This window comes from Ochotona princeps, chromosome 14 (assembly GCF_030435755.1).
Source record: "Ochotona princeps isolate mOchPri1 chromosome 14, mOchPri1.hap1, whole genome shotgun sequence".
Lineage (NCBI taxonomy): Eukaryota > Metazoa > Chordata > Mammalia > Lagomorpha > Ochotonidae > Ochotona > Ochotona princeps.
The window spans coordinates 31525691-31553362 of record NC_080845.1 but is presented as its reverse complement, the minus strand read 5'-3'; the positions used below and the strand labels follow the sequence as shown (position 1 = coordinate 31553362).

The window sequence follows — 27672 nt, the reverse complement described above, 5'->3', positions numbered from 1 at the left end:
CACACAGTCTGGCTGGCTCCAAGCTGCCCTCAGCCAATCAACTTGTGGAATATACTTCCCACACACACTCCCATGCCATCAGGACAGCTTCTTGGCCAAGCTGTCCAGAGTCTCTTCTAGAAGATTCTTCACCCTTGTCCAAGGAACAGCCAGTTTCTGGGAAAACATTTGGAGCAGGCAGCATGCTGGTGACAAGGGTCAGGTGTGGATCAGGCCTCATCTGGCCACTGCCCAGTGAGGAAATGCTGGGCACTGCAGGCCCTAGGTGAGAGGGAACAGCCCCACTGGAATCTGGCATGAACACCTGCAAGAGTAAAGCAGCAGTGAGCTCCACATCTGGCTGCCATCAAGTCCCCACCCAACCCAGCCCAACCCCAGTTGCCTGGTCAGCCACATCACCTGATCCCTTCAATGCTCTGCCTTTACCTGCCCCAGCTCATGTCCAATCAAGCCACATTCCCTCATCTGGGAAGAATTTTTCTCTCTGACCTCTGGTCTCCTGCCATGCACCCACCCCTCTTTTCCATGACCCACCACACCACAGCCTTGGTTTCTCTCTTACCTGAATTCTACAAAGTGCTAACTCATACCAGGAAAACTAAAGGACATCATCTCACAGATGCAGGGAAGAGGGGTACTGCACACCTGTGACTCCAGGCGCCAATATTGGTTAGAATAATAACCTAAACTGGAGCACCTGGAGGTGGTAAAGTAAAATCAAGACATTACTGAACGTTCCCAGCTGATCCTCCCTTCAATACCCACTCCTGTAGGAAACCTGACCCATTCCTAACTCCAGATCTCTGAATGCCAATGAAAGATGCTGGAGGGACATTTACCCAAGCTCTGCAGGACAGAAACTCTCCAATTACCAGGAACACAAGCAAGGGGCCACCTTGTCTCAGGACTCACCCTCTGCTCTAGTTTCTTGGCACTGCTCTAGCGCCCCCAGTGGCCCTGACTGGGACAGCGCAGCCTCAGTTGATGGCAAGTTAGAAGGCCCAGCTTTCCCATCAGCCCTAAAACCCTGGCTGAACCTCAGAATGTGGATCCCAAACTAATAACTATTCCATTGTTTCAACTGTTCCAGGGGTTCTAGATACCAAGGAATAGAATAAAGACTAAGACTCCCCCCAAAACATTCTTAAATAGAGGAAAACAAATAGGCAATTGTCACACTAACTGATGAAAACATTCTGGAATCAGCACCTAAGGAGGAAATCGCCTTGGTATGTCTTCATGAGGAGATGACATAGAGCTGGAAACACTCAAACCTACAAACTCACCCCTGATAACTCCATTGGTGCTTGTTTGAGCTGTGGCCAACCCAGTATGGAGTGTCCACGGATAACTGCAACAATAAGCTCCTCCGGGAAGAACTCTAAAGGGAGATCCAGAAAGCACAAGTGTGGTCAAAAAAGTACAACACAGGCCAAAGCCTCCAACAGAGGGCCGAGCAGGCTTGTGGTACCTCACCACCCGTGGGTGACCGGGCCCTGTGATCCTCAAGGGCCACGTCCCAGTCTACTCAGAGTTCCTGCCAGTGCCAGCTGCTAGGAGGGGAGGGGTGCACCCGCAGTGCTGTGCTGCGAGGGTGGAAAGGCTACTGGCCACTCAGTGTAAGGTCAGGACCGTCCATGTCTGCCACTGAACTTGGGCCAACATGCACTGCCAATCCTGACCCGATGATGCGCCGCTATCAAGTGGCATCCCCTCCAGGCTTACTTACTTCTGAATAATACCCCGAAGGAATGTCTGTAAATGTGGTGAGGTCAGAAGACAGGGATTTGCAATACTCCTGGCTTTCCTGCCAATTTCTCTTAGTGAGTGAGATGTGAAAACATCTTCTCTGATTCAATATCCAGCCCACCACACAGCAGATGCCTAGAAAGCAGGGAGAGAGAGACAGCAGCACCTTCTGGCCTGGGAGCAATCTCCCCGTGGTGGACTGCCAGCACATGTCCCTGGGTCCGAGGCTGTCACTCTATGGGCTTCTGCTCCCAAGCCTCTGCAATCCTCCTCAGCTCCACTCTGCCTCCTCCACCATACAAAATGCCCTGTCTATATATACTCAGTAAAGAGCCTTCTCTGCAATAGCATGACTTACACTCTGAGAGTTTCCATAGCACCCGTGTTTCTATACACCCCACACCTCCTCAGTTCTGAACACTTTGCAGGACACCCCTAATTTTGTCAAGTCTCACCATGGCTCCACAGCCATCCATCGGGCTCTCACCCATCCATTCTTCTCCTTTGCTCCCTACAGCAGTCACCACCACACATCAACATCATTGCCACATGGATTTCTTCAACACTCATTAAGAAACTAGAATAAAAAGGTCTAGACTGGGATGGCATGAGCAGATTTTTGTTTGTGAAGGGCTTCCTTAAGTTCATTATGAAGGTTGGCTAAGGAACAAATTCAAGCAGAGTGATGGGGAAAGTGTCAAATGGCTCCACAGGCTTGGCATTGCATCTTGCAAGCCTTGGAGCAACAGATGAGGGCATTAGTCAAATGCAGGAGGAAGGAGATGTGCTGAGTGGGAGCTGCATTAGACCCTGGCCAGGGTGCGGGTAGTGCATGACAATGCAGTCTCATGGCACCAGACAGAATGTTCCCCAGTGTGGCACACCTTGGTGCAGCACAAGATACAGTGGTCAAGCAGGTTCCCGCAGAGTTCAGATCTTGCCAGTCAAGCACAAGAAGCACGCTAGACAAAGGAATGAGCAGTTGAGTGATGGTTGGACCTCAGCAGGGGCACAGAGAGAAGTGAAGACAGGAGGCACCAGTGAGTCACAGAGCTCTGTGAGGTGGCAGAGGTGTGGAGTGGAAGAAGCTGGCATCAGAGTAGGCATTCACTGCTGTTGTTTCAATGGAGGAGCAGTCAGGGATGCTCTGGGAATGAGGGCAGCCCTGGCATGGACATGCAACAGCATGCAACAGAAGAAGATTCAGGAAATGACAGTTGCAGGTGTTTGCACACACTCTTCCTGCCCTCTCAGACACACAGAGCCTAACCCTGACCACACTCCCAAGTCCTCCACACACCAGTGTACACAGCCCTGGCACCTTGCCTAGGGTCCCAGCCTGCCTCAGCCTGGCATTTCGCTGACACATTTCCCTTCTCCCATTGCTGCTTTCAAAATAGACAGACCCATGTGGAGCAGGGTTCTGCCACACCCGAAGTCCCTGAACACTCCCACCCACCCACCTCCCTGTGAGGGCTACATGTGGACTTCAGACACCTTCTCCCCTACTGGCCTGCACCTGGGGCAGCCAGTGATTGTTCACCTTCAGGGGGCCTGCAGGGGAGCAAGCACTAAATGAAGCTATGTCCTTTGAAACCAGGTGAACCAACTTCGTGAACAAGCGCATGGGGGTTCCAGAGCAGACCTGCCGCTGTCAGTGAGATGAAACTGATCTGCACTGCGGGCTGCCACGCTAGGAGCTGAAGGGAGTACCCCTACATCCACCAGCTTCATCCTTCTCCCTGTTGGCCAGTGGCCACATATCCAGTCGGCCACAGCTCTGCTGCCCTGCCCTTTTTTCCTGATCAGCTCACTACCTCTTGAGTGCCCTCTGACCTCTGCCCCTGGTGCCCCCTCATCTGACTCCCTCACGTCCAGCCAGTCCCTCCAGCTTCCTCATGCCCAGAGCAGGTACCTTGTGAGGGACAGGTGAGCAGGAGCTTCACTGTGTCCTGCAGGTGGTTCAGCTTCTGCTGCATGGCCTGCAGAGTCTTTTGTGTCTTCTCCCTGTCTGCCTGACAGGCCTGCAGCTGCTCCCGGACAGGCTGGTGTGCCCTCTGCTCCTCCTGTAGTGCTGTCAGTCTCCGGGCCATCTCTGTCTTGGAGTCTTGCAGGTCCTTTTCCATCTGCCCCAGCTGGACAGTTCTAAGGTGGAGCTGTTCCTGAAGGCTGCTGTTGGTGGCTTCCAGCACCCTGCTTAGCTCCCCAAACTGCTGAGATGTCTGCTGATCTGAGCGGCCAAAGAGTTTTGAAAAGCAGGTGCATGAAAACACTTACTGCAGCTGTGTCCTGAGCCCTGACACTGCGCCGACGGACCTCTAATCTGTCTTGCAATGCTACCTACCATAGGGCTTAAATATGACATCTGACCACTAAAGTTTTGGTAATTCAGGAATACAGGGTGCTTGTGAGCAAATGGCCTTGGAAACCAGCCCCAAAGCTGAGGATTGGGGATACATCTGAGGGGTGCACCTAGCAAGGATTGTTGAGGGGGGTGGAGAGAGCAGGGGACAAGGTGGCTTAGGTAAGTAGGGAGTCAGAGTCATCCATACTCACAATGTACACCCAGGCAGATGGCAGCCACCACCAGCAGCAGGCAGGTGAGGAGCAGACTGAGCAGGAGGAACTGTGAGCAGCAGGAATGGCCAAGGCCTTCACAGAGGGTGGGTGGAAAACTGAGTCTGGGCAGGAATGGGGTGACTCTGGGATCCACATCCCTAGAAGATGCCTTCAGAGGTGAGGCATGGGACAATAGTTGGCTAGCAAGGGTGCTGTGGCGATTTAAAGGTAAAGATGGAAAATATCCCGATTAAGGGTTGAGGATTGTTCCTGGTTAGATGGATCAACTTCAAGGGAGAGAGGAAATGGGTTTGAAGGGCTAGGAATAGGGACATCCCGGAGGTGGGAGTGTGCCTGTGGAGCCAGAGCTGGAAGGCTCATCTCCTGGCATTGCCTGCTAGGGGACATGTGGGCTCCTCCCACCCATGACCCACCCTCACTTCCCCTGTCCCCAGGCTCCTGTGTGACTGGCAAGAGGACTGTACTCACAGGAGAGCCTCCACGAGGCCACTGGGGATGCAGGACAGCTCCTAGATGGCGCTGGTTTCTCCTTCTGGACCTCTGGGGAAAGGAACAGCAGTGACAGAGCAGGAAGCCTGGCGGTGCCACACAGCCTCCCGCCAACAACACTCCTCATTTTGTGGCCCAGCTGTTGCCCTCCACTTGCAACTGCTCAGGGATGCCCTCACCACCCACGGAGCTCCCCTGAGCCACCGGGCTAATGCCTGGGTTTCTCCCCTGATCTTTCCCCGAGGGGCCCCCTCACGGGCTCTCACAGGGTTCAATTTATTGTTTCCTCAAGGTGGGGAGACATTAACCACCAACCTTCCTCCCAATTGAATATGGTCCAGTATGTACCTTCCTCTTTCCTCCCATGCTTCCCGTTCCTCATCTGAGCTCAGCTCCCCCGGCTTGCCCAGACCCTGCCCCAGCCCACAGCAGGACAACACCTAGCTTTGGGATGCTGCTAGTATGACTCCAGCTCTCCTCTTCTCCCTTCTCCACCTAGGGTACCATCCCCTGGAGACCACCGTGGATGCCCCAGCTCCCAGACAGCTACCCCTCCACACACAGACACACAAATCCTCAGGGCTCGCCATATCTGCTTGGTTCCCTGGTCCAGCGGACAGTGCCAGGAATGTGGGCGCCTCCAGAACCGAGGGCACCTGCATGTTTTCATAGCTAAGCTCCCCATCCTTGTAGGACTCTGGGAGGAGAGAGGAGGGGAGAGGAAGGTAAGAAAACGGAGGAAGGGAAGGGAGGGGAGAGAGGAGGAAAGGAGAGGAGAGGAAAGAAGAGAAGAGGAGAGGAGACCAGGAGAGAGGAAAAGAGGTGAGGTAAGAGAAAATGAAGGGAAAGGAGGGGAGAGGGCCAGGGAGGGGAAGGGAGGGCTTGGGAGGGAAAGAGGGGGGAGGAGAGGAGAAGGGAGCGAATAGGAAAGGGTCCATTATAGTAAAACTAGGGGCTCATGGTGGGAGGTGGGCTCATGGGGAGGAAGCAGCCCTTACCCTTCCTTATTCTTACCCTGTCCCTGGTTGGAGCCGTTGTTCCTTGGAGGAGCCTTCACAAACTGCAACTCTGCATAGGTGATGGCCTCCGCCATGGTCCCTCACAGCACCCCTGCTCCCAGGAGTTCCTTGCTTCCTCACCTAACCCTCTCTCCTCTCCCACCCTGCTCACTCTGGAGCTCCGAGTTCCCTCTGTGGCTGCACCCTCAGCACTTGACCTTGTGATGTGCAGTAACAAAAGAGGAAGGTGGGAGTGTGTCTCTGACAGATTGCCTCAGTGAAGCAGAGGCATCGTTGGCGCCAGCCACAGGGGAAGGAGGACACTGAGGTCAGAGCCCAGGGCAGGGAAGTCATGTATCTTAGACCGCCCCCCCCAACACTTGCTCCTGTGGCAGTGCTGGACTCTGGGGCTCCTCAGTTCCTGCCCAGTCCTGCCCCCTAGTCCGTGTATGTGTGTCTCTGTGTGCATGTGTCTGTGTGTAAGTAGTTGCTGCTCCCTGGGCACCAACTCACCCCAGACACTCAGCCCAGCTACTTCTCCAAGGGTGAAGCTCGATCCATCCCCTCACAACCAGGGTGGGGTCCTGGTGTGGAACCCCAGCTTCCCAGCATCCTGGGATCCCAGCCTATATGAGCTCCACAAGGGGATCTTGAGTAGCTGGCTCCTCTAATAGGAACTCACAACCCATTCACCCCACTACCCACTCAGGGAGCTTGAGAACTAACAAGTGAGGATGCCAAACATTGGCACAAACTCCAAAGCCCTTCCTGGGGATTAATTGGCCTTGAGGGGAGGCACGTGGAGCCACACTATTGAATCCTCATCCCTCCTCCCTCCTCCCTCCTCACAGCTTCTCCCTGGATCCTCCACTCTCCACTTATCATGCCTATGGCCCTCAGCCACTTCTTCCATCCCATCCTGGCACACCTCTGGCAACACCTGGGCATAGGTGGATGGGGCAGGGAGCAGGTGCTCAGGAATTACTAACGGCCGCAGCCTCCCAGCCCGCTGAGGCCAAGAACCCAGGAAAGGCCCAGATGAGAAGCGTGCAGAATCAAAACCACAGAGATTTTCACATTTCCTTAGTTTCACTTCCCTAGAAACGTTCTCCCTCTACAAAACCCCAGCTCTTCCCTCTTTGTATTTACACAGCCCTGACAAGAAATTGGACTTTGTGGGGAAGAAGTGGATGACAAGGCCTGACAGGCCCCTGTGAGTGGTGAGAGCCCAACCATGAGATAGAGAAGAGGGGACCAGGAAAGGGGCTCAAAAGGCCTGCTGGCCAGCGGAGCCTCCAGATTTTTCTAGAACTTTTGGTTTCCAAGAGACTGCCCCTCACAGAGGGACTTCCAAGGCATTACATCCAACAATGGCACTAAGAACCGACCCCAAGGGAGAGGTGGCAAAAACCCACAATCTTGGGAGTGACACCTACTCCCCTCCCCTCCAAAGCTTCTCCTGCAGCTGGGGAGGAAAAAGTCCAAACGATGGGCTAACAGCCTATGTGGCTTCTGGTATGTGGCAGGCCCTAGGCCAGGCTTCCACAGTTGGCCCCAGAGAAAGTGGCCGTGGGGCAAGAGGACACAATTGTCAGCTCAGGGCTGGATGGGAGAAGAGGCAGTGTGTCTGAGAGAGGCAAGTATATCTGTCAGGACCCTACTGGGTGGAGGCTTCTGTGAAGTCTTAAACTACGAGGGATCCCAGCACTTGCGAGATGAGGATTTAACTACTGAGCCATTGCATCTGACATATCTTACTCTCTTTTTTTCTCTCAAATTAAAAAAAAAAATGATTTGGGGGCCTGGCATGGTAGCCTAATAACAAAAGTCTGACCTTTATATTTGCTGGGATCCCATATGGGTGCCAGTTCATGTATGGGCTGCTCCACTTCCCATCCAGCTCCCTGCTTGTGACCTGGGAAAGCAGTTGAGGACAGCCCAAAGCTTTGGGACGCTGCACCCACATGGGAGACCTGGAAGAGGCTGCGGGCTCCTGGCTATGACCAAATGGCCATTTGGGGCATAAACCAGCAGATATAAGATCTTTCTTTCTGTCTGTGTTTCTGCTCCCTGGTTATGCCATGGAAAAAGCAGTAGAAGATGGTCCAAAGCCTTGGGATCAGTGTGGGAGACTCAAAGAATCTCCTGGCTTCTGGCAGCAGATGGGCTCAGCTTTAGCCATTGTGACCATTTGGGGAGTGAACCAGCATATGGGAGATCTTTTTCTGTCTCCTTCTCTCCTTAAATATGATCTTCCCTTCCAATAAAAATAAATAAAACTGAAAAAAAGAAAGGCAGAATTATAGAGAGAGGAGAAGAAACAGAGAGATTGAAAATCCTCCATCTGCTGTTTGACTCCCCAGGCCTGCAATGGCTGAGACTGAGCCAGGCTGAGTCAGGACCTGGGAGGATCTTCCAGGTCACCAACAAATATACAGGGACCAAGCACTTGAGCCATCCTCCACTGCTTTCCCAGACACATTAGCTGGAGACTAGATTGGAAACAGAGCAGCCAGGACACAAACCTGTGCCCATGTAGGATGCCAGCATTACAGGCAGAACCTTAGCTTGATCTGCCATGGCACTGTTCCCAGAAGGAGTTTTAAGAACTAAGTGGCAACAGCTATGCATTGCAGCTCATCCAGAACAATGACATGCTCACTGAGGTTATAAAGGACAAACACCTAAGCCTGCTTCCTGCTGTCTCTCATGTTTACCCCAGAGGTGGAGGTGAGTTACACAAGAGTAAGGGCCTGAGACTGGGGGCCTCTGGGAAGAGCTCCCAGCATGGGATGGAAGGGGCTTATCTGCAGCTGCCTGGGCAAAGGCCAGCCAGTATCAGGAATGCCATGAGGTCTCCGGAGACTGAATATCAGGCTGTGTCTGTCCTCATAGACATATTCCGCTGGCCTCCAGGAGACCCTCCCTCCGCTACTGCCAGGACATGGCAGCCAGGACAGCCTTCCTAAGAGCCTAACATCCCAGGACCTGCAGCCAGTGAGCATGCTCCTTATTGCACATATGTACATGTGACCAAGTGGAGGCCCCTTAGATGAGGAAATCACCCTATTTGATACCCATCAACCCTCCAATCACAACACTCCCCTGCCAGCCTTGACAATAAGGAGACTGGATGAGGAACAGACAGTCAGAGAGAGGTAAGGTGAGGAGGACTCCCATGGCACTTGTTGGCTCTGAAGGGGAGAAAGGGGACCAGCAGCCAAGAAATGAAGGAATCCCCTGGACATTGGAAAAGGCAGGGAGTTTGTTTCCCATGAACCTCCAGAAGGGAACCAGCCCTGGGCACATCTTGATTTTAGTCCAGGGACTCTTGTGTTGGAATTCTGAACTCCAGGTATAAATTTCCAACATTGAGGGTGCTGGGTATGTAGCTGTTTATTAGCAGGGATTGCTACATTCCTTAAGTCACAGAGGAAACCTTATGTAATGGGAAGGCAATGATCTGACAGATAAAGCCCAGCCTTGCCACTCAAGATGACTGGACAAGTTATAATTTTTCATGTGCAAAACGCAAGATAGACTAGATCTCAATCAAAGGCGTGCAAGTGTGCTGGAGGCACAAGGAGCACAGACTTTATCACAGGACTCTCTGAAGTCAGTTGCCATCTCTTAAGGTAGGAGGGAGAGACATGGGCTGCCCACAACCCAGTAGAAGCCTTCACACTGGGGTCACTCCGGCCAGGGAGTGCCAACGATCCCTGGACTTGCCCCAGGGCCTTTCCTTGGTCCTGTGTTGAATGGTGACACAGAAAACACCTACATCGTTGCTGGTGGCACCAGGATGAAAGGAAGCTTGGAAGGCCAACCCAGGATGTAAGTGGCATCAGCAGGGAGGATGATCGCTCCAGCCACGAAATGAAATATCACAAAGGTAACTGATCAGGGCTCCCTGCTATTGAATAGTGAAGTGTTAGCTCCAAGAAGGAGATGGCCTCATTGTCAAGTGGAAGGAGTCCTCACTTAAGTGGAGTTAATGGGCAGAACTTTCAGGGGAGAGGCAGTTGGCAGGCCTTTACACTCAGTGGGGTTCTAGGGAGCACAACCGTAGCTCAGTGGATTATTGGCTCATTACAAGCTATCCATGTAACTGGGAGGTTTGAAACAAAAAGCTGCCCATGAGATTATAGCTTGGTTAGCCCAGGACCACAGCTCCCAGCCCTCACAAGTGCTCTCTGCCCCAGGAGGCCTGTCACGATGCCCTCCCCACCACATCCCGGCAAAATCCCAAAAAAAGTAGTTGACTTGTGCTTCTCCATGGATCTTCCTGTAAGAGCTCATTGACGAGTACCTGTGGACCCAGACAACACACCACAGACTGAGGGAAAGGTTTCTAAGTTGGAAAGGAAGGGGAACTGCATGCTGGGGGGCAGGGGGGACTCCCTCAAGGCTGAGGCCCTGACTGCTGGGTGCTGAGGGCAGAAGATCAAGAGGAAGGGTGATTGGAGGCACCTCCCCTGTGGCCACAAGATTTTGGCCTGGATATGCCTTTTTCCCGCAGCCTGGTAGAAGACAACTGCCTGGTGCCTTTCCTGCTTCTAGACATCCACTGTTGCAGCGTCAGTGCGTCACTTCCCTCCCTGAGCTCCCCTGCCCACCCACAGGTGTCCACAAGTGTCATTGGTGAACCCAGGAATGAAGTGTCAGCTCCCACACTGAATGAGGTTATCCCTTCATCTGCCCATCAGAGGGAACCCAACACCCATGCTTCCTTCACTAAAATCGCCCAGCACCTGGAATGGATCCTGCGTAACTGCCTGAATCAGCCCCCCACAACGGGAGTTCCCTGGTGTCCACTAGGTTGAGCAAGAGAGACCTTGACCTCCAGGAAATCCCTTTGCCTCACTCCTCCTTATACCTTCTGAGCACAACATGGGGGAAGCAGGTTTCCACACCGCAGCAGCATGCCTAGGCAGCCTCAGAGAACCTAGGGCTCAGGGTTGGGGAGGTGGTGCAGAGCAGTTAGCCTGGAGACTCCCATGCAGCTTTGAGTCCCACGTGGGCAGAGGGGGTTGGTGGTAAGGCGCCAGGCTGGCATGGTATACTGGTGAACTGGGCTTGTGGACTAATTAACATGCTTGCATCCCAGCTGGGCAAAGGGTAGTGTCCCTGACCAGCGTGTGTGCTAGAGGACAAGCTCTGGGATACCATGTGGGCAGGCAGGGCTCCACATCAATACAACACCCCACTAGAAGACCAGCTGAAGAACCTATGCTGTCACATGTACAGGAGCTGTAGATCAATCAGGGAAGGGTGCATGAGATGTATCAGGTGCCGGAGAGACCGCTGAGGGAGTACATTGCAGGTGAAGAATGACTTCCGGAGGACTTCTGTCAACAAGGCCACTCTGTACTTGCAGATAAGTGAGGGGGCAGAGGCCAAGCAGTTTGGAGGAAAGAAGCTAGAACACCTAGGATCAGACAGATGCACCTGCCCATGTGTGAGACCTGAGCTGGGCTAAATAGCCTTGACCACCACTGACCACAATTCATAGGCTCACACTAAAGCTGAAGCTCAGGGCCTCCCTGGCAGGGCTAGATCACAGTACCCACCAGTGAGTGTCAGAACAGGGGACAGTTCACATTAGGCTGAGCCATGACACTAAACAGCATGCAAGAGAACCAGGTCTTGGGGCAGATATTGTGGTGGATATGCGGGTCATCCCTGTGGGATTACAATATTCACTGTCCAGAGCTGAGTGGGGTGATGGGCTGAACCAGGTAGGCATGAACATGGAACTCCAAGACACTCATGGGTACTGGGCTTGGGAACAGGCCAGGCTGGTCCAGGCTAAAGCACCCATAGGTATACCCAGTATCAGGGTATGGGGCGATCCAGACAGCAACATCCACTAGTACACAGAGATGCTGAGACAGAGAGGCAAACCATGCCAGATAAGGGCCTAGCACCCAGTGGCACATGTGAGATCTGTGTCTGGAAGCCAGCCTGATGGGGGAATTTGGAAATTCCCAATACTGAGCCATAGCTCCTCCTGAAGAGCAGGATTCCATGCTGGGTTGTTGGTCAGGCCAGGTAAGATTGCTCCACTCGTCAGCAAGTGTGTGGGCTGATTCTAGGGGGATGCGGAGGGGGGAAGACTGGGTAGGACCAGGCAAAACCTTAGCACAAGGGCATGTGCAAGAGCCAGGATACAGTGTGGGCCATGCTGGGCTAGGATATCCAACCTATCAGTTTACATGAAAGTCAGCGATGGGGGTAGACAACAGAAGGCTGGACTGAAGCACCCACCAGTAAGAATTGGAATTGGGAGTGGGCTAGGTCAGGCCAGGCTGCAGCATCCATTCGAGAAGGCCAAGACTGGGGTGGCTATGCTGGGCTCTGTCAGATCAACCACCAACATTCACAAGATCTGTGGCTGGGAGCAAATCTGGCTGGGAAGCTAAGGGGATCCCCTATCTGGGTTGTGGTTCCTACTGGGGAGCATGAGAGCCAGTGTGGGATGATGAACTGAGCTGAACATGGCTGCAGTATACTTTCCATGGGTTGGATTGGGTCTGTGGTGTGTCAGACCGGGCTAGGTTCCAGTACTCACTGGTGCTCACAAGAGCCGGGGTGGGTTTAAGTTGGGCTGGCTAGGTCTCAGCACCTGCTGAACCACATGAGACCTGGGTCTGGGGGTGAACAATGTGTGGCTGGACTGTAGCACCCAACAGTAAAGCTGCAATGGCTGTGGGCCAGTCAGGCAAGGTCACTGTTCTCCCCAGCACAAGAGATGGGAAATGCCAAGCACCCACTGGTGTATATGAAACCTGCCACTGGGAGGTGACCTGATAGAGGAGCTTGGGGAACTCCTCTGTCAGGTCACAATCCCTGTTTGTGAGTGCAATAATCAAGACTGAAAGCAGATAGCCGTGCCCATTGGGGTCTATGGATGCAGGCTTGCTGTAGAGGAGGGATAAGATTATAACACAGTGGACATGTGGGGACCTGGGAACTCACTTCTAGGAAGGTAAAGCAAACCTAGGGATTTCCCCAAGTGCTTGGTCCTGGGCAAGGAGAGAGGAGGGGAGGGCCCCAGGACAGTATGCTGTCCTGTTGTGCTGGTGGACCAGGCTAGAGAACTCCAATGGACCTGGATTTTGGGTGTGTGGAGGGGTAAGGCAACAGGCCAGCACATGTGCCAGGAGCTTGGGACTCCAGTGGGTGGTGAGAGCCTCAAATCAGCACACCAACCACTGAGCTTCTGAAGGCTGGGCTGGAGCAACCATGCACTCCTGGGCACAATGACTGTGGATTGAATCATGGCTGTGGCTGGGGGTACCCATGCTGGCCCAGGCTTCCTGCTGGGGATCCTAACTTCCCATCCACGACTGCTAGATTGGGGAAAGAGTCCTGGCCCAAGATCCAAGAATTTCCTCTGTCCACAGCGACCATGCTGGGGACGAATCTTGGACAGCTCTGGGCATGCCCAGGACCATGACTGTCCACTGCCACCATGTTGGTGGATGAAATCCGGTAATTCTGAGCAGCAGCATCTGAATCTGGGTCCCCCAGCCATGTGACTCTGGCTGAGGGTACCCATGATGGCCCAGGCTTCCTGCTGGGGATCCTAGCTCCCCATCCACTGCTGCTAGGTAGCGAGCTCTGAGGTCTTGGGGGACATCCATGGATAAGGCCACAGTACATATAGGTAAGGAATGAATCCTGAGGAACACCCAACAACAGGGCCACTGTACTTGCAGGTAAGCGAGGGGACTGAGACATGGTGGTTTGGAGGGGAGAGACTGGAAGACCTTTCTGGGTCAGACTGATGCACCAGCCCACATGGGAGACCTGAGCTGACTTTGTTAGCATGGATAACTGCTGACCACCACACGCCAACCCACACGAAAGCTAGGGCTAGGGACCTGTCTGGTAAGGCTAGATCCCAGTACCTGATAGTGTCAGATCAGCAGATATGTCACATTAGATTGGGCCATGACACGAACTATCATGCAAGAGAACCAGCTCTAGCGGTGGATTCTGTGGGCCCAACCCTATGGAACTACAAGTCCTGCTGGTTAGCTTGAGAGTTGGGATGGTGATGGGCTGAGCTAGCCATGACCATGAAACTCACCAATGCTCACTGGTACTGGGGTTGGGAATAAGCAGGACAGGTCCAGGCTGCAGCACCTGCATAAGCACCCTAAAACAGGGTATGGGGCAGGCTGGGCCAAAATATCTACCAGCTCATACAAAGGCCAGGACAGAGGGAACAGGCTATGCTGGGTAAGGGTCAAGCACCCACTGACATGTGTGAGATCTGGGTCTGGGAGCAGGCCAAACAGGGGAACTTGGGAAACTCCCTTGGAGGGTCACAGCTCCCGCTGATGAGCACGTGGTCCAGGCCTGAGAGTTGGGCATGCTGGGCAAGGTAGCTCCATCCATTGTCAAGTTTGTGGGTTGGTTATCGAAGGGGACAGACTGGGCAGGGTCGAGCAAACCTTAGCCCACTGATGAGTGCAGAAACCAGGCTGGAGTGCAGGTCATGCCAGGCTACTGGTTTACATGAGCCAGGGATGGGAGCAGACTGAGTAGGGCCAGGTTCCAGCACCTACCAATGAGAGTTGGGACTGGGGGTAGGCCAGGTCAGGCCAGGCTGCAGCATCCAAAGGCAAATGCCAAGACAGGTGAGGAACTACGCTAAGCTAGGTCAGAGCAACTACTGATACGTGCAAGATCTGTGCCTGGGATCAGGCCTATTGGGGAGCTAAGGGGACACTCTGGCTGGGTTGTGATTCCCACTGGTGAGCACAAGAGCCAGAATGGGAGCTATGGTCTGGTCTGGACATGATGCAGTGTTCCTTGGCATGGGATGTGCCAGACTGGGCTAGACTCCAGCACCCAATGGTGCTCCTAAGAACCAGGGTGGGTGTAGGAAGGGCTGGACTAGGTCTCTGCTCCTGTAGAGCCATGTGTGAGCTATGTCTGGGTATGGATCAGGCTTAGCTGGGCTATAACACCCAACAGTAAGAACCAGAATGGGTGAGGGTCTGTCAGGAAGGGCCACTGTTCCTACTAGGTCAGGAGATGGACTAAGGGCTGGCAATGGACCCACAGGTGTGTGCGAGGTCTGGCACTGGAAGAGATTCTGATGGAGGAGCTTGGGTAACTCCTCTATCAGGACATAGACCCTGCAGGTGAGCATAAGAACCAAGACAGGAAACAGTCCATACAACAACAGGTCATGACACCCACTGGCATACATTTGGCTCAAGTCTGGGGCAAGCCAGACTGAGCCAGTCATATTACCCACTGGCAAATCCGAGAGCCAGAATGGGGTATGGGACATGCTGGGTTGGGCTGCAATACTAGCCAGTCCACATTAGGGCAGATTGGAGGCTGGCTGGGTTGGGCTAAGCTGTAGCCCCTACCAGCATAAACTGGAATTGGGGTTGGGCCAGGCTGAGCCAGTTACAGCACCCACTGGCAAATGCCAAGGTGAGGCAAGCCATGCCAGACCATGCCACAGCACCCAACCAGCACATGTGAGACCTGGGGGCAGGGGAAGGATAGGAATCAAACCCAGTAGGGAGGCTGCGGGGGGCCTCCCTTCTGGGCCACAGCTCCCATTGGTAGAGCATGAGAGCTGGGATCAGGGGCAGACCAGGCCAGGCAGGACTACAACTCCTGCTGGCCTCATGTAAGCTAGATCAGGGAAAAACTAGCCTGCGCAGCCTGTATCTTCTGGTGCATACACAATTCAGAGTGGGTGTGGGTGGGTTGGGCTTTGCCACAACATCACCTGGCAGATGCTGGCACAGGGGACAAATTCTGTCAAGCTAAACAGCAGTACCACCTGCAGAGTGCAAGGTCCAGGAATGGGAATTGGCCCAGTTAGGAAACAGTGGGCACCTCCCCCTCTGGGTTGCCACTCCAACTAGTGAGCATGAGAACCAGGACTAGGGCAGGCATTGCTAGACAGAGAGTGGCACCCACATGTGTGGTTTGGATAGAGGACCTAGTTGAGATGAACTAGGCTTCAATGCCCATTGACATGAGAGCTGAGTGGGACATGGGACAGACAGCACCAGTCTGCTGTACATATTGGCAAGTATGGGAAACAGTGCAGGGGGCAGGCCTGGTGGGGGTTATTGCTGGTTACTCCAACTAGGATGTAGCTCCCACTGGTTTGCGTGAAGGCCATATGTGTGGTGGGCAGGATGGGGTTGGGCTGCAACACCCATTGATTTGTGTAGAGACAGGGCTGGAGACAGAACTGACCCAACAATTGCAACTACTCATGTGTGCATAGGCTGATTTGGGCAATGGACTGTTCCAGACCCTGAATTGGCAAGCACACACAGGTATCAGATCTGATATCAGCTCAGATGAGGTATCTTTGGGGATTCCTCCCTGCCCAATTGAACCACTGGACTCAGAACTCCAACCACAGAGAGAATTACAGGTTCTATGGTCTGACTGTGAGGTGCGTGTGTCAGAGCTGAGCCTCTTCAATGGCTTAGATGGAGCAGTAGACAACATATCCAGATGAACATGAAGGATATAGAAGAATATTGAAGCCTGCAGAGGACATCTGGTACCATAACAGAGAACAGAGGACAGAACAAATGTATCAACTACCCCAGTCAAGCATGCACAGTGATTATCTGGGCAAAAGGAGACTCTACAGTGGACTGTGTCAGCCAGTGGATTCTGGAGAGATTTCATCATGATTGGAGTGGTGGGACCAACAATTCAAAACTGTTGAACTATCAAAATCAGTTGAGCAGGACTCTCGGAACATACCCCACATTGAGGACCCTGAGATGGTTGGGAGGCTGAGTGCGACTTCTCCTTTTATCTCTCCCCTTCACCCAGATGCAGGAAGGGAAAAAGAGAAAAAATGGACTCACTTACTTTTCTCTAGCCCTTGACCCTTCGCACGCTAATTAGCTACATAAAAATCATCAAAAAAAATATTTTTAATGGAATAAAAAAAAAAAAAGACTGAAAGCAACCCAGACCAAGCCAGGTTACAGCACCTACCAGAAGACATGTGGGTCTGGTCTGGGGGCCAGACTGGACCAGTTCAAATCACTGACTGGCAGATATGAGTACCAGGATGGAATGCAGGACAGGCAAAATTGAGCTACAACAGCCAGGTCACATTAAAGCCAAGATTGAGGACTGGCTGGCCTGGTCTAGGCTGCATCACCCAACAACATGAGCTGGAACTAGGTGCAGACAGTGCCAGGCCAGGCTGCAGCACCCACTAAAAAATGCAGAGGTGGCACAAGCCATGCCAGACTGAGTCCCAGCATCCACCAGCACACATGAGACCTGGGTTGAGGACAAACCAACTAGGAGTGCAGCAAGAACTCCCCTACAGGGCCACAGCTTCCACTGGTGAGCATTAAAACCAGGACCTGGAGCAGACCAGGTTAGGCAGGACTATAACACCTATTGGCCTGCGTGTGAGCTGGGATAGGCAGAGAGCCAAGCTGGGCAAATTTATTGTATCCTCTGCCACATGCAGGAGCCAGAATAAATGCAGGCTGATTGGGCTTTGCCACAGCATCAGTTGACAAGTGCTCAGAATAGGGGCAAGTCCTATCAAAGTAGATACCAAACCACCTGGAAAGCACAAGATCCAGAGCTAAGGTTGGGCCTAGTAGGGAAACTGTGGGCACCTCTCTGATGGGCTGAAGCTTCCATCGGTGAACATGAGAACCAGGGCTAGGGGTAGACCTGGCAGGACAGGCGGTAGCACCCTTCAGAATAAATGTGGCTGGATAGTGGAGTTGGTTGGGCTGTGATAGGCAGCATCCATTAGTCTGTTCAAAAGTCAAATGGGATAAAGGACAGACTGGACCAGTCCACTGCACATACTGGCATACATAGGAACCAGAGCTAAGGGCAGGCCTGGCAGGGATAATCGGGGGTCACCCTGACTGGTCTACAATTCCCACTGAGGAGAGCCAAGTACGTGGTGGGCAGGGTTGGGCTTGGCCGCAGCATCCATTGGTCTGCATGAGTGATTGGTATAAGACAGAACTTACCCAGCAACTACAACCACCAGTGTGTGAGTAGGCTGATGTAGCTGATAGACTAGGCTGGACCACACACAAAGGAGTCAGGCATGGGGGTTACCTCACACAAAGTTTCTTTGGAGACACTTCCAATTAACCTCTGCACTCAGAACTCCAGCACAGGGAGAATCACAGTATCTGTGTGTTCTGACTATCGAGTGCATGTGTCAGAACTGGGCCTCCTCAATTGCTAAAGACAGTGCAGTGGGTGGCATGCTCAGATGCACATGGGGAAACGGCAGTCTATTTGGGGCCCACAGAGGACATCTAGTGCCATAGCAGAGGATGGAGGGCAGAACAAATTGGGCAACTCTCCCAGCCAAGCATTAACAAAAAGTATCCGTTGATTGGAGACTCTAGGTGGATTATGTCAGTTAATGGACCCTGGAAGTATTTCCTCATCCTTGGATCAATGAACTCAACAGCATTTCAGAACTACCAAAACCACTTGAGCAGTACTCTCAGGGCTGACTCCACATCTGGGACCCTGGGTACTGATGCAGTTAGGACGCTGGGTGCGGCTTCTCCTCTTCTCTACCACCTTCCCCCAAATACAGAAGAAAAAGCAAATTGGAAGTAAATTGTCTCATCTATTTTTCCCTATTCCTCAACACTTTCCACCCTAATCAGTGGGCCACATGGGCATGTATCCTTCTCAACTATGCAAATGTTATCAAATATTAAAATTTAAATAAATTGGGGGAAGTACCAGCATGTTTTTAACAGTTGAGCAGGTTAGAGTCAGTGAAGGGGCAGAAGTGGGAAAAGGTCTTTTACAAGATGATGCTTTCCAAAATTAGTCTCAAAGAGCAGCAGAAGTGGACTGAGGGTGGTATCTCTTCTCTGAACTCCAGCCCCACCAAGAATCTGGAGAAGGTCCCTGGGAAGCCTTACCAGGCCGAGATACAGCTCATGAACTCCTGCCTATACAGGGGCTGTGCCAAGAAGGGGCCCTCTGTCATGCTTCCAGCTCTCCTGAAGCCAGCTGGAACTCTTCCTGCCCCAATCACCAGAATGACCTCCCAGCTGGGGGAACCGTCTGACACGAGTCAACCTCTTCTCCCTCTAGGAGGACCTTGGGGATGGCAATATCAAGCTCCTGGACACACCCACGAGGTCTGTCACCCATCTGCCTCTCACATCTCCATCACTGATGCCCTCCAAGCAGCTTCCCTGGATGACCACCCCAGAGAACCTGGTCCAGCTGGGCACTCTACCACACCACTGCCAATCACTGCATTCCTTCCCCCTGAGCTCCCTCAGTGTATGGAGACTGCACTGCCAGGCCCCAGACCTCTGGCATGGCGCCCACAGCCAGGGAGAGCATGAAGTGTGAGGGAAGCAACTCCAAGCTAGAAACTGCGGTCCAGCCCCATGACTGCCCATGGCTGAAGCCACAGAGAATTTCATCAGCATTTGCTCTTCTGCCTTGAGACCCTAGATCAGGACCTCAACTCAACAACAATGCCCCAGCTATGGTGGTGAACTCCCCACAAGCCTGGGCTGGGGAGCCCTGGCACCATGCTCAGCACAGCTTGTCCCAGGCAGCCGCCCTAGAGTGACAGAAATCTCACAGCCACCTGCAGGTCCCTGAGAGCTCAAGGACAGGCTGCACTGTCACGGATGCTGCCTGGGCCCCTTCAGCTTCAACTTACTGTCCTTGTGCCTGTGTCCCACACCAGCTGTCACCCACTATGGCAACCTCAAATGAAACGGGCAGACTCCTCGGTCATCAAGGGCACCACACCAAGCCACCCATGTCCAGCCTGTAGCTTGTTGGGGCACACTCGTAGCAGTGGGGCCTGAGTTCTTAGGCCTCTACCTTTGGCCTTCTGAACACACCTGTGAGCACAGAGTGCCAGCCCTGGCCAGGCTGACCAGCTCCTCTCTCCATGTAGAGGAGCCTCAGCATCAACTCGAGGGACACAGCACTTGTCTGACCCAACCCCTAGACTCATTCTCCCGCGGGGCTCACCCAACCACACACAGCATTGCTGACACACAAGACTAACATGTGTAAATTATTTAAACCAATTTAAGTTAAACTGCCTAGCTGGCTCTGGGCTGTCCTCAACCATTCAGCCCATGTACCCTCCTCCCCGTCCCCACTCCCATACCACCAGAGCATGGTTCTTGGCATAAGCTCCAGAGTCCCTTCTAGAAGCTTCTTCACCCTTTTCCCAGGAACACACCAATTTCTGGGACAAGGTTTGAGGCAAGCAGAGTGCTGGTGACAAATGTCAGGTGTGGGTCAGGCCTTGAATAGACTCTGTCCAGTGAGGAAATGCTAGGCACTGCAGCAGGACAGAGGTGACAGCCCAGCGGGTTCTAAGCATGAACACCTGTAAGAATAAAGCGTCAGTGAGCTCCACACTTGGCTGCCATCGAGCCTCCACTCAGCATACTCCTCCCTTACACCCAGCTCCCTAGACAGCCACTTCATCATGTCCCTTCAACGCTGGGTCTTCACCTGCCCCTATCCATGCCCAACCAAGCCACACTCCCTCCTCAGGGAAGAACTTTTCCCTTTGACCTCTGGGACCCCAACCTGCACCCATCTGCCCCAGACCCACCACTCCACACAGCCCTTGCTCCTCTCTTACCTGAATTCTGCAAAGAGTAGTCCACGTCTGGAAACCTGAAAGACGCCATCTCACAGATGCAGGGAAGAGAGGTACTGCACTCCTTTGTCTTATGATACCATAAATAGCTGTAGCTTTGCTCTATTGTGGAACACCAGCTGGTGGTAAAGTCAAATCAAGTGATTACTGCACCTTCCCAGCCTATCTTCCCTGCAGCACCCTTGCACTGAGAGAAACCTCACCTAGTCTTAACACTCCAGATCTCTGGATGACAACCAAAAAGGCTGCAGAGCTGGGGGAGGGCCAGTCACCTGAAGTCCTCAGGACAGAAACAACCCCAGTTGCTAGGAACACAAGCAAGGGGCCACCTTGTCTCAGGACTCACCCTCTGCTCTAGTTCCTTGGCACTGCTCTAGCGCCCCCAGTGGCCCTGACTGGGACAGCCCAGTTGGGCAGGTGTGTCTAGGGATGGCAAGTTCGAATGCCCAGGTTTCCCACCAGCTGTAAAACCCTGGCTGAACCTCGGCTTCTCTAACTATTTCATTATTTTTAACTGCACCAGAGACTTCTACATACTATGGAATAGAATAAGTACTAACACTGTCCTGTTTGTAAGTTGAGGAAAATAAAAAGGTGAATGTACATTATGGAAACATTCTGGAATCAGGATCTAAGGAGGGATGTCTTTATTAGGTATGTCTTTATTAGGAGATAATATAGAGCTGGAAACACTCAAACCTCCCAACAAACTCACCCTGAACTCCACCGCTGGTCCTTGATTAAGCGGTGGCCAGTCCAATATGGAGTGTCCTTGGATAACTGCAACAATAAGCTCTTCCAGGTAGAACTCTGAAAGGAGATTCAGAGGGCATAAGTGTGTGGCCAAAAATGCATGACAGAGGACAACCCTCTGACAGAGGACCGAGCCTGCCTGTGGTACCTGACCACCCATGGGTGACCCGGACCTGTGCTCCTTAAGGGCCATGTCCCAGCCGGCTAAGACTTCCTGCCAGCGCCAGCTGGCCAGGAGGGCTTCCCACAGCACTGTGCTGTGAGGGTGGAAAGGCTGCTGGCCACTCAGTGCTAAGGATGGTGACTGTCTGCCAGTGCACATGGACCAGAGTGCACTGCCAATCTTGACATCTTTGTCAAATGGCATTTCCTCCAGCTTACTTACATCTAAATAATAATTGTCTCTGACAGTGGTGAGGTTGGAAGACAGTGACTTGCAATACTCCTGGCTTTCCTGCCAGTCTTGCTTAGTGAGTGAGATGTGAAAGCATCTTCTCTGGATCAGTATCCAGCCCACCATACAGCAGGTGTCTGGAAAGCAGGAAGAGAGTGAGGACAGCAACATCTAGGATGAACTGATACACTCGTGGTCTGGCTGCTAACCACACCCTGAGTCTGAGGACATCAGACTGTGGACTTGTGGACCCAGAACTCTGCAGTCCTCCTCAGCCCTGCTCTGCCCACTCCACCATGGAACATGCATTGTCTATGTACATGCAGTAAAAGGCCTTCATACTCAATAGCATGACTTCCTCACATTCCAGAAGTTTCCATAGGAACAGTATTTCTACCCCCACCTCTCACCTCATTTCTGAATGCTTTGCAGTACACCCCGGACACCCATAACTATCCACAAGTCCTCGCACTCATTCATTCTCCTTTGCTCCTTAAAGCAGTCACCACAACATGTTCAAATTGTTGCTGCATTCAAGCATGGATAGCATGAGCAGATTTTTGTTTATGAAGGGCTTTCCTGGTTCCAATAAGAAGAATGGCTAGGGGACCCGGTACAATAATATAGTGGTTAAAATCCTCGCCTTGCACGCGCCAGGATCCCATATGTTTGCCGGTTCTAATCCCAGTGGCCCTGCTTTCCATCCAGCTCCCTGCTTGTGGTCTGGGAAAGCAGTCAAGGACGGCCCAAAGCCTTGAGACCCGGAAGAGCTCCTGGCTCCTGACTTTGGATTGGCTCAGCTCCGGCCGTTGTGGTCACCTGGGGAGTGAATCGTCAGACGGAAGATCTTCTCTATCTCTCCTCCTTTCTGTATATCTGACTTTCCAATCAAAATAAATATTTTAATAAAAGAAGAAGAATGCCTAGGAACAAATCAAAGATAGAGACAAGGAAAAAGTCAAACAGCTCTGCAGACTTGGCATTGCAGCATGCAGGCCTTGGGGAATGAGATGAGGGTATCTGGCAACTGTGGGACGAAGGAGAGATACTATGGGGGAGCTGCGCTGGCCAATGCCCAGGGTTCCAGGCAGTGCTTGAAACTAGCAACTCAGTGGCACCAGGCAGTACAATTCTCCGATGCGGCAGTGGTCAACCGAGTTCCTGCAGAGATCAAATCATGCCAGTCAAGCATATGCAAAGTATAGTGACATAAAGAGTGAGTGTTGGGTGATGATTGAACCTCAGCAGGGCCAGGGAGAGAAGCGAAGACAGGAGGCAGCAACAGAGAGGAAGGGGAGGTGCCAGTGAGTCGCAGGGCTCTGTGAGGTGGCAGAGGTGTGGGGTGGAAGAAGCTGGCATCAGAGTAGGCATTTAGAGCTGCTCTTCAGTGGAAGAGCAGTCGGGGATGCTCTGGGAACAGGGGCAGCCCTGGCATGAATCTCACAGCACAGAGCAGAAGATTCAGGAAATGACAGTTGGAGGTGTCTGCACACACTCTTCCTGCCCTCTCAGACAGAACCCAACCCTGGCCACACTCCCATGCCAGTACCCGTGAGCCCTGGCATGGATCCCAGACTATTTAAGCCTGGCCTATCTCTTCCATGTATCCCTTCTCCATCACTGTTTTCAAAGTGGATAGACGAGGTGGGGCAGGGTCTACCACACTCTAACCCCTGAACCCTCCCACCTTACCAACCTCCTTGTGAGGTCCACACATGAATTTCAGTCACCTTGCCCTATACCAGCCTGCACCTGGGGCAGCCAGTGATTGCTCATCTTCAGGTGCTCTCCAGGGGAGCAAGCACTAAGTGAAGTTATGTCCTTTGAAACCAGGTGAACCAACTTCATGAACGAGTCTTGGGGTTTCTAGACCCCTGCTGCTGACATCATTGGAGTGGAACTGATTTGCACTGCAGGCTGCCGCCTTGGGAGCTGAAGGGAGTCCTCCTATCCAGTGCGCAGCTTCATCCTTCTCTTCGTTGGCAGCTTAGCTCTTGTCAGCCCCAGATCTGCTGCACTGCCCTTCTCCTGGACAACTCCTGAGTGTCCCCAGACCCCTGTCCCTGGTGCCCCCCCACCTGGTTCTTCATACCCTGGCAGCCCCTCCAGCTCCCCCATACCCAGAGCAGGTACCATGTGAGGGGCAGGTGAAGAAGGGCCTCAGGGTGTCCTGCAGGTGGCTCAGCTTCTGCTGCATAGTCTGCTTCTGTGCCACCTCCCTCTGCAGGGTCTCTTGTGTCTTCTCCCTGTCGGCCTGACAGATCTGCAGTTGTTCATGTGCAGCATGTTGCGCCTTCAACTCTGCGTCTAATGTTTTCTGTCTCTGGGCCAGCTCTTCCTTGGAGTCCAGCAAGTCTTTTTCCATATGCTGCATCTGGACAGTTCCAAGGTGAAGCTGCTCCTGAAGGCTGCTGTTGGTAGCTTCCAGCAGCATGCTCAGCTGCCCAAACTGCTGAGACACCTGCTGATCTGGATAGACACAGGATGGGGATGGGGTGTGGGAGGAATGTGAACACCTGTTGCAGCCACGCCTGGAGCCCTGACACTGTACCATCGACCCCTATTCTGTGTCTTGAACCATTGCCCACCAGGGCTGAAATAGGACATTTGTCACCAAAAGCTTGATGATTAGGTAAGACGGGGTAATCGTGGGCAGATAGCACAGGGGACCAGCCACAAACCTGAGCGTGTGCATGATGTGGCTGTGGGTGTGCTGAGCAAGCGTAACTGAGGCTGGGGAAAGCAGGGACAAGGTGGCTTAGGGTAAAGGGGAACCAGGGTCAGCCATACTCACATCGCACTCCCAGGCAGATGGCAGCCACCCCCAGCAGCAGGCAGGTGAGGAGCAGACCCAGCAGGAGGTGCTGTGAGCAGCAGGGGTGGCCACGGCCTTCACAAAAGGAGGAAGGAAAATTGAGGGGCTAGGGCAGGAGTGGAGGTACCCTGGGGACCACATCCCTAAGAAATGCCTGCAGAAGTGAGGGAATGGGCAATGGCCATCTACCGTGGGTGATGGGGTAATTTGGAGATGAAGAAGTAGAATGTTCCAGAATAGGTGCTGGATGCTGTTTCTGGTTAAGTGGAAGGAGGAGTCATCGCCTGGTATCAAGTGGAACTAACTCTCAGGTGAGAGAGGAAATGGGTGTGGAGGGACAGGAATGAGAACGTCCCAGGGGTGGGGTGTTCCTCTAGGACCACATCAGAAAGGCTCACTTCCAGGCAAGCCACACTCTAGAGGATGCATGGATTCTTCACATCCACACCTTCTCTCTCTCCCTCCCTGCCTCCCCGGGTTCCTGTACAGCTGCCAAGCGGACAGAACTCACATGAGTATATCCTCTTGGTGGTTGGGGAGGCAGTGCTGCTCCAGGATGCAGCTGGTTGCTCTATCTGGACTGCTGGGAAGAGAGCAGTGGTGGCAGCAGGCGAACCTGGGTGGTGCCATGCAAGCTCCTGCCAAAGACCCACCCCTCCCCCCATCGTGGCCCCGCTGATGCCCTCCACCTGCAATTGCTCTGGGATGCCTTCGCCACCCACAGGGCTCCTGATTCCCTCAGGACTCCTCCCAGTGTGTCAACCTGAACACTCCCTTGGGGACCCCATCCTGGTTCTCCCAAGGTTCCCTTTATAGTGTTTCAGGCTAGGGAGGGGTTAACATCCAACTCTCCTCCAGATTGATTGCTCGCCAGTATCTACCTTACCCTTCCTCCTACCCCCACCCCATGGCTCCTTGATCCTCATTCAAGCTTTGCTCCCAGGGCTGCCCCAGACCCTGCCCAGCCCCCACAAGGACTGCAGAGGCTTTGGCATGCTGCTGACACCTGACAGGTTGTTCTCCTCTTCTCCCTTCCCAACCTAGCATAGCATCCTCTAGAGCCCATTGTTAACTCCCCTGCTCCAACACAGAATACACACACACACACACGCACTTCATCTGGGTTCATCATACCTGTTTGGTCCCCTGCTCCGGAGGGCAGTGTCAGACCTGCAGGCGCCTCTGGGGCTGAAGGTACCTGCACATTCTCGTAGGTGACCTCCCCATCCTCATCAGACTCTGTGAGAGGAAAAGAGAGGAGAGGGGAAGGGACAGGAAGGGAGGGGAGGGAAGGGAAAGAAGGGAGGGGAGGGGAGGGGAGGGGTGGGGAGGGGAGAGGAGGGGAGGGGAGAGGAGGCTCCATGGCAGTGGGGCTGGTGGTTGGAGGTTTGTGCACTCAGGGGATGAAAGGGTTGCAGGCGCCCTTACCCTGCCCAGTGTTGGAGACCTTCTTCCTCAGAGGAGCCTTCACAAACCGCAACTCCGCGTAGGTGATGGCCTCTGCCATGGTCCCTGGCAGCACCCCTGCCCCCCAGCCCCCTTGCTTGCTCACCTAAGCCCCTCTGCTCTCTCACCCTGCTCACTCTAGAGCTCCGAGTTCCCTTTGTGGCCGCACCACTCAGCACTTGACCCTGTGACTTATAATCAGAAAAGAGGAAGATGGGAGCGCATCTCAAATGAGCTCAGTGAAGAGGAGGCATAGTTGAGTGCCGGCCACATGGCAGGGGCAGATACTGCAGTCAGAGCCCAGGGCAGAGAAGCCAGTATCTTAAACCCACCTTCCCAACGCTACTGTGGCAGTGCTGGCTCCCAGGGCTCCTGGTTCCTGGCAAGCCCTGTTCCCTAGGACTTTTGTGTGTGTGTGTGTGTGTGTGTGTGTGTGTGTGTGTGTGTGTGTGTGTAACTATTTGCCACTCTCTGGGGACCAACTGACTCCAGAAACTCAACCCTGTTGTTTCTTCAGGGCAAAGCCCCATCCCCCTCCAAACCCAACTAGGGTGGGGGGTCTTGGCTTGGAATCCCAGCACCCCAGCATCCTGGGTTCCCATATGTGAGTCTGGAAAGGAATCTTGATTAGTTGACTCCTCCAATGGGAACTCACAACCCCCTCACCCCACATTCCACTCGGGGATTTGAGAACTAACAAGTGAAGATGCTAATCACAGGCACCTATTTCTTTTTTAAAGATATCTTCTATTTTATTTTACTTTCAAATTTTTTATTATTATTATCATTTTATGATACAGTTCTATAAACCCTGAGATTTCCCTTATCCCCTCCCCAAGTTCTCTTCCCCCCTCTGAACTCCCCTATATCATTACTATAGTATAGTTCTTTTTTTTTTTTTAAGATTTATTTTATTTTTATTACAAAGTCAGATATACTGAGAGGAGGAGAAATAGAGAGGAAGTGGAGCTGCCGGGATTAGAACCAGCGGCCACATGGGATCAAGGCAAGGACCTTAGCCACTAGGCCATGCTGCCGAGCCCTATAGTATAGTTCTTCATAAACAGTCCTATGTCCATCATTGCAGGCATGGACAATGGTAGAGTCCAGCATCCTATTGTCAAGATACAGTTAACAGTTTCATTGGGAGTCCATCTTTGATCTGGAAGTAGAGATGCATACTGCATTGTATCCTCACATCTGGATATGACAGTCTCCATTACACAGTTACTATGCATTGTAGGAGGACACTGTGACCCTAGAAGGTCAGTGAGCACAGGATTACAGTTGGTTGGATAATATTTGGAGAATAACCAAATGGCTACCTTTTGTATACCTTATTAGATATCATTTGCATAAGAACAGTTGAGTGAAGAGTATGTATATGAGAACACCTGGTGGAATATACAAGATAAAAGAGTTCCAAACAAAAGCATTGATGGTTTTGTTGATGAGCTCAATACTTCCTCCCTTATCCTATATGGCCCTCAGTGTATAAAATTTGATGCCACGCGTTATTATTGGCTCCGTGCACCAAGTCCATCGCTGCGAGACAGAGACAATACATCCCCTTAAATACAAATGCAACAACGCAAAGAAAAATAGAAATTTACAATGCCATGAAATTAAATAACTTGCTACTGGATATGATAGTCTCCATTACATTATTGTGCATACCCTTAAATGAAAAGCCACAAAATAAAATCAACAACAGGAAGAAAAGAAGAAATCAAAATGCCATGAAGTTAATCAACATGCTACTGAATGACTAATGTGT

General features: G+C 52.6%; 1 protein-coding gene, 1 long non-coding RNA gene and 1 pseudogene across 2 annotated transcripts; 1 reads left to right on the top strand and 2 right to left on the bottom strand.

Moving 5' to 3' along the window:
- Window positions 1–76: 76 nt before the first annotated feature.
- On the bottom strand, window positions 77–26463 carry LOC101520162 (B-cell differentiation antigen CD72). The gene is made up of 9 exons (XM_058672735.1): window positions 25878–26463; window positions 25584–25688; window positions 24961–25032; window positions 24429–24524; window positions 3665–3979; window positions 1730–1884; window positions 1287–1381; window positions 563–697; window positions 77–304 (listed from the first exon to the last, which is right to left on the bottom strand). Exons 1-8 carry the CDS (start codon window positions 25954–25956, stop codon window positions 580–582), a joined length of 1035 nt encoding a protein of 344 aa, XP_058528718.1. The 5' UTR covers window positions 25957–26463; the 3' UTR covers window positions 77–304; window positions 563–579.
- Window positions 18838–19659, top strand: LOC101520409 (dual specificity testis-specific protein kinase 1-like; annotated as a pseudogene).
- Window positions 19875–21406, bottom strand: LOC131481917 (uncharacterized). Its single transcript, XR_009246646.1, has 3 exons — window positions 21203–21406; window positions 20470–20606; window positions 19875–20208 (listed from the first exon to the last, which is right to left on the bottom strand). It is a non-coding gene; the product is annotated as an uncharacterized LOC131481917 (long non-coding RNA).
- Window positions 26464–27672: the final 1209 nt, after the last annotated feature.

Bases quoted from the DNA above. Each gene is read 5' to 3' on its own strand.
- LOC101520162 (XM_058672735.1), bottom strand. From the start codon at position 25,956: ATGGCAGAGGCCATCACCTACGCGGAGTTGCGGTTTGTGAAGGCTCCT. The intron at 24,525-24,960 runs GTGAGTTCTGTC...CCTTTTGTGAAG, and splicing joins CACCAAGAGGATATACTCAT to GCCGTGGCCACCCCTGCTGC. The intron at 3,980-24,428 runs GTGAGTATGGCT...TTGGCCGCTCAG, and splicing joins CATCTGCCTGGGAGTGCGAT to ATCAGCAGACATCTCAGCAG.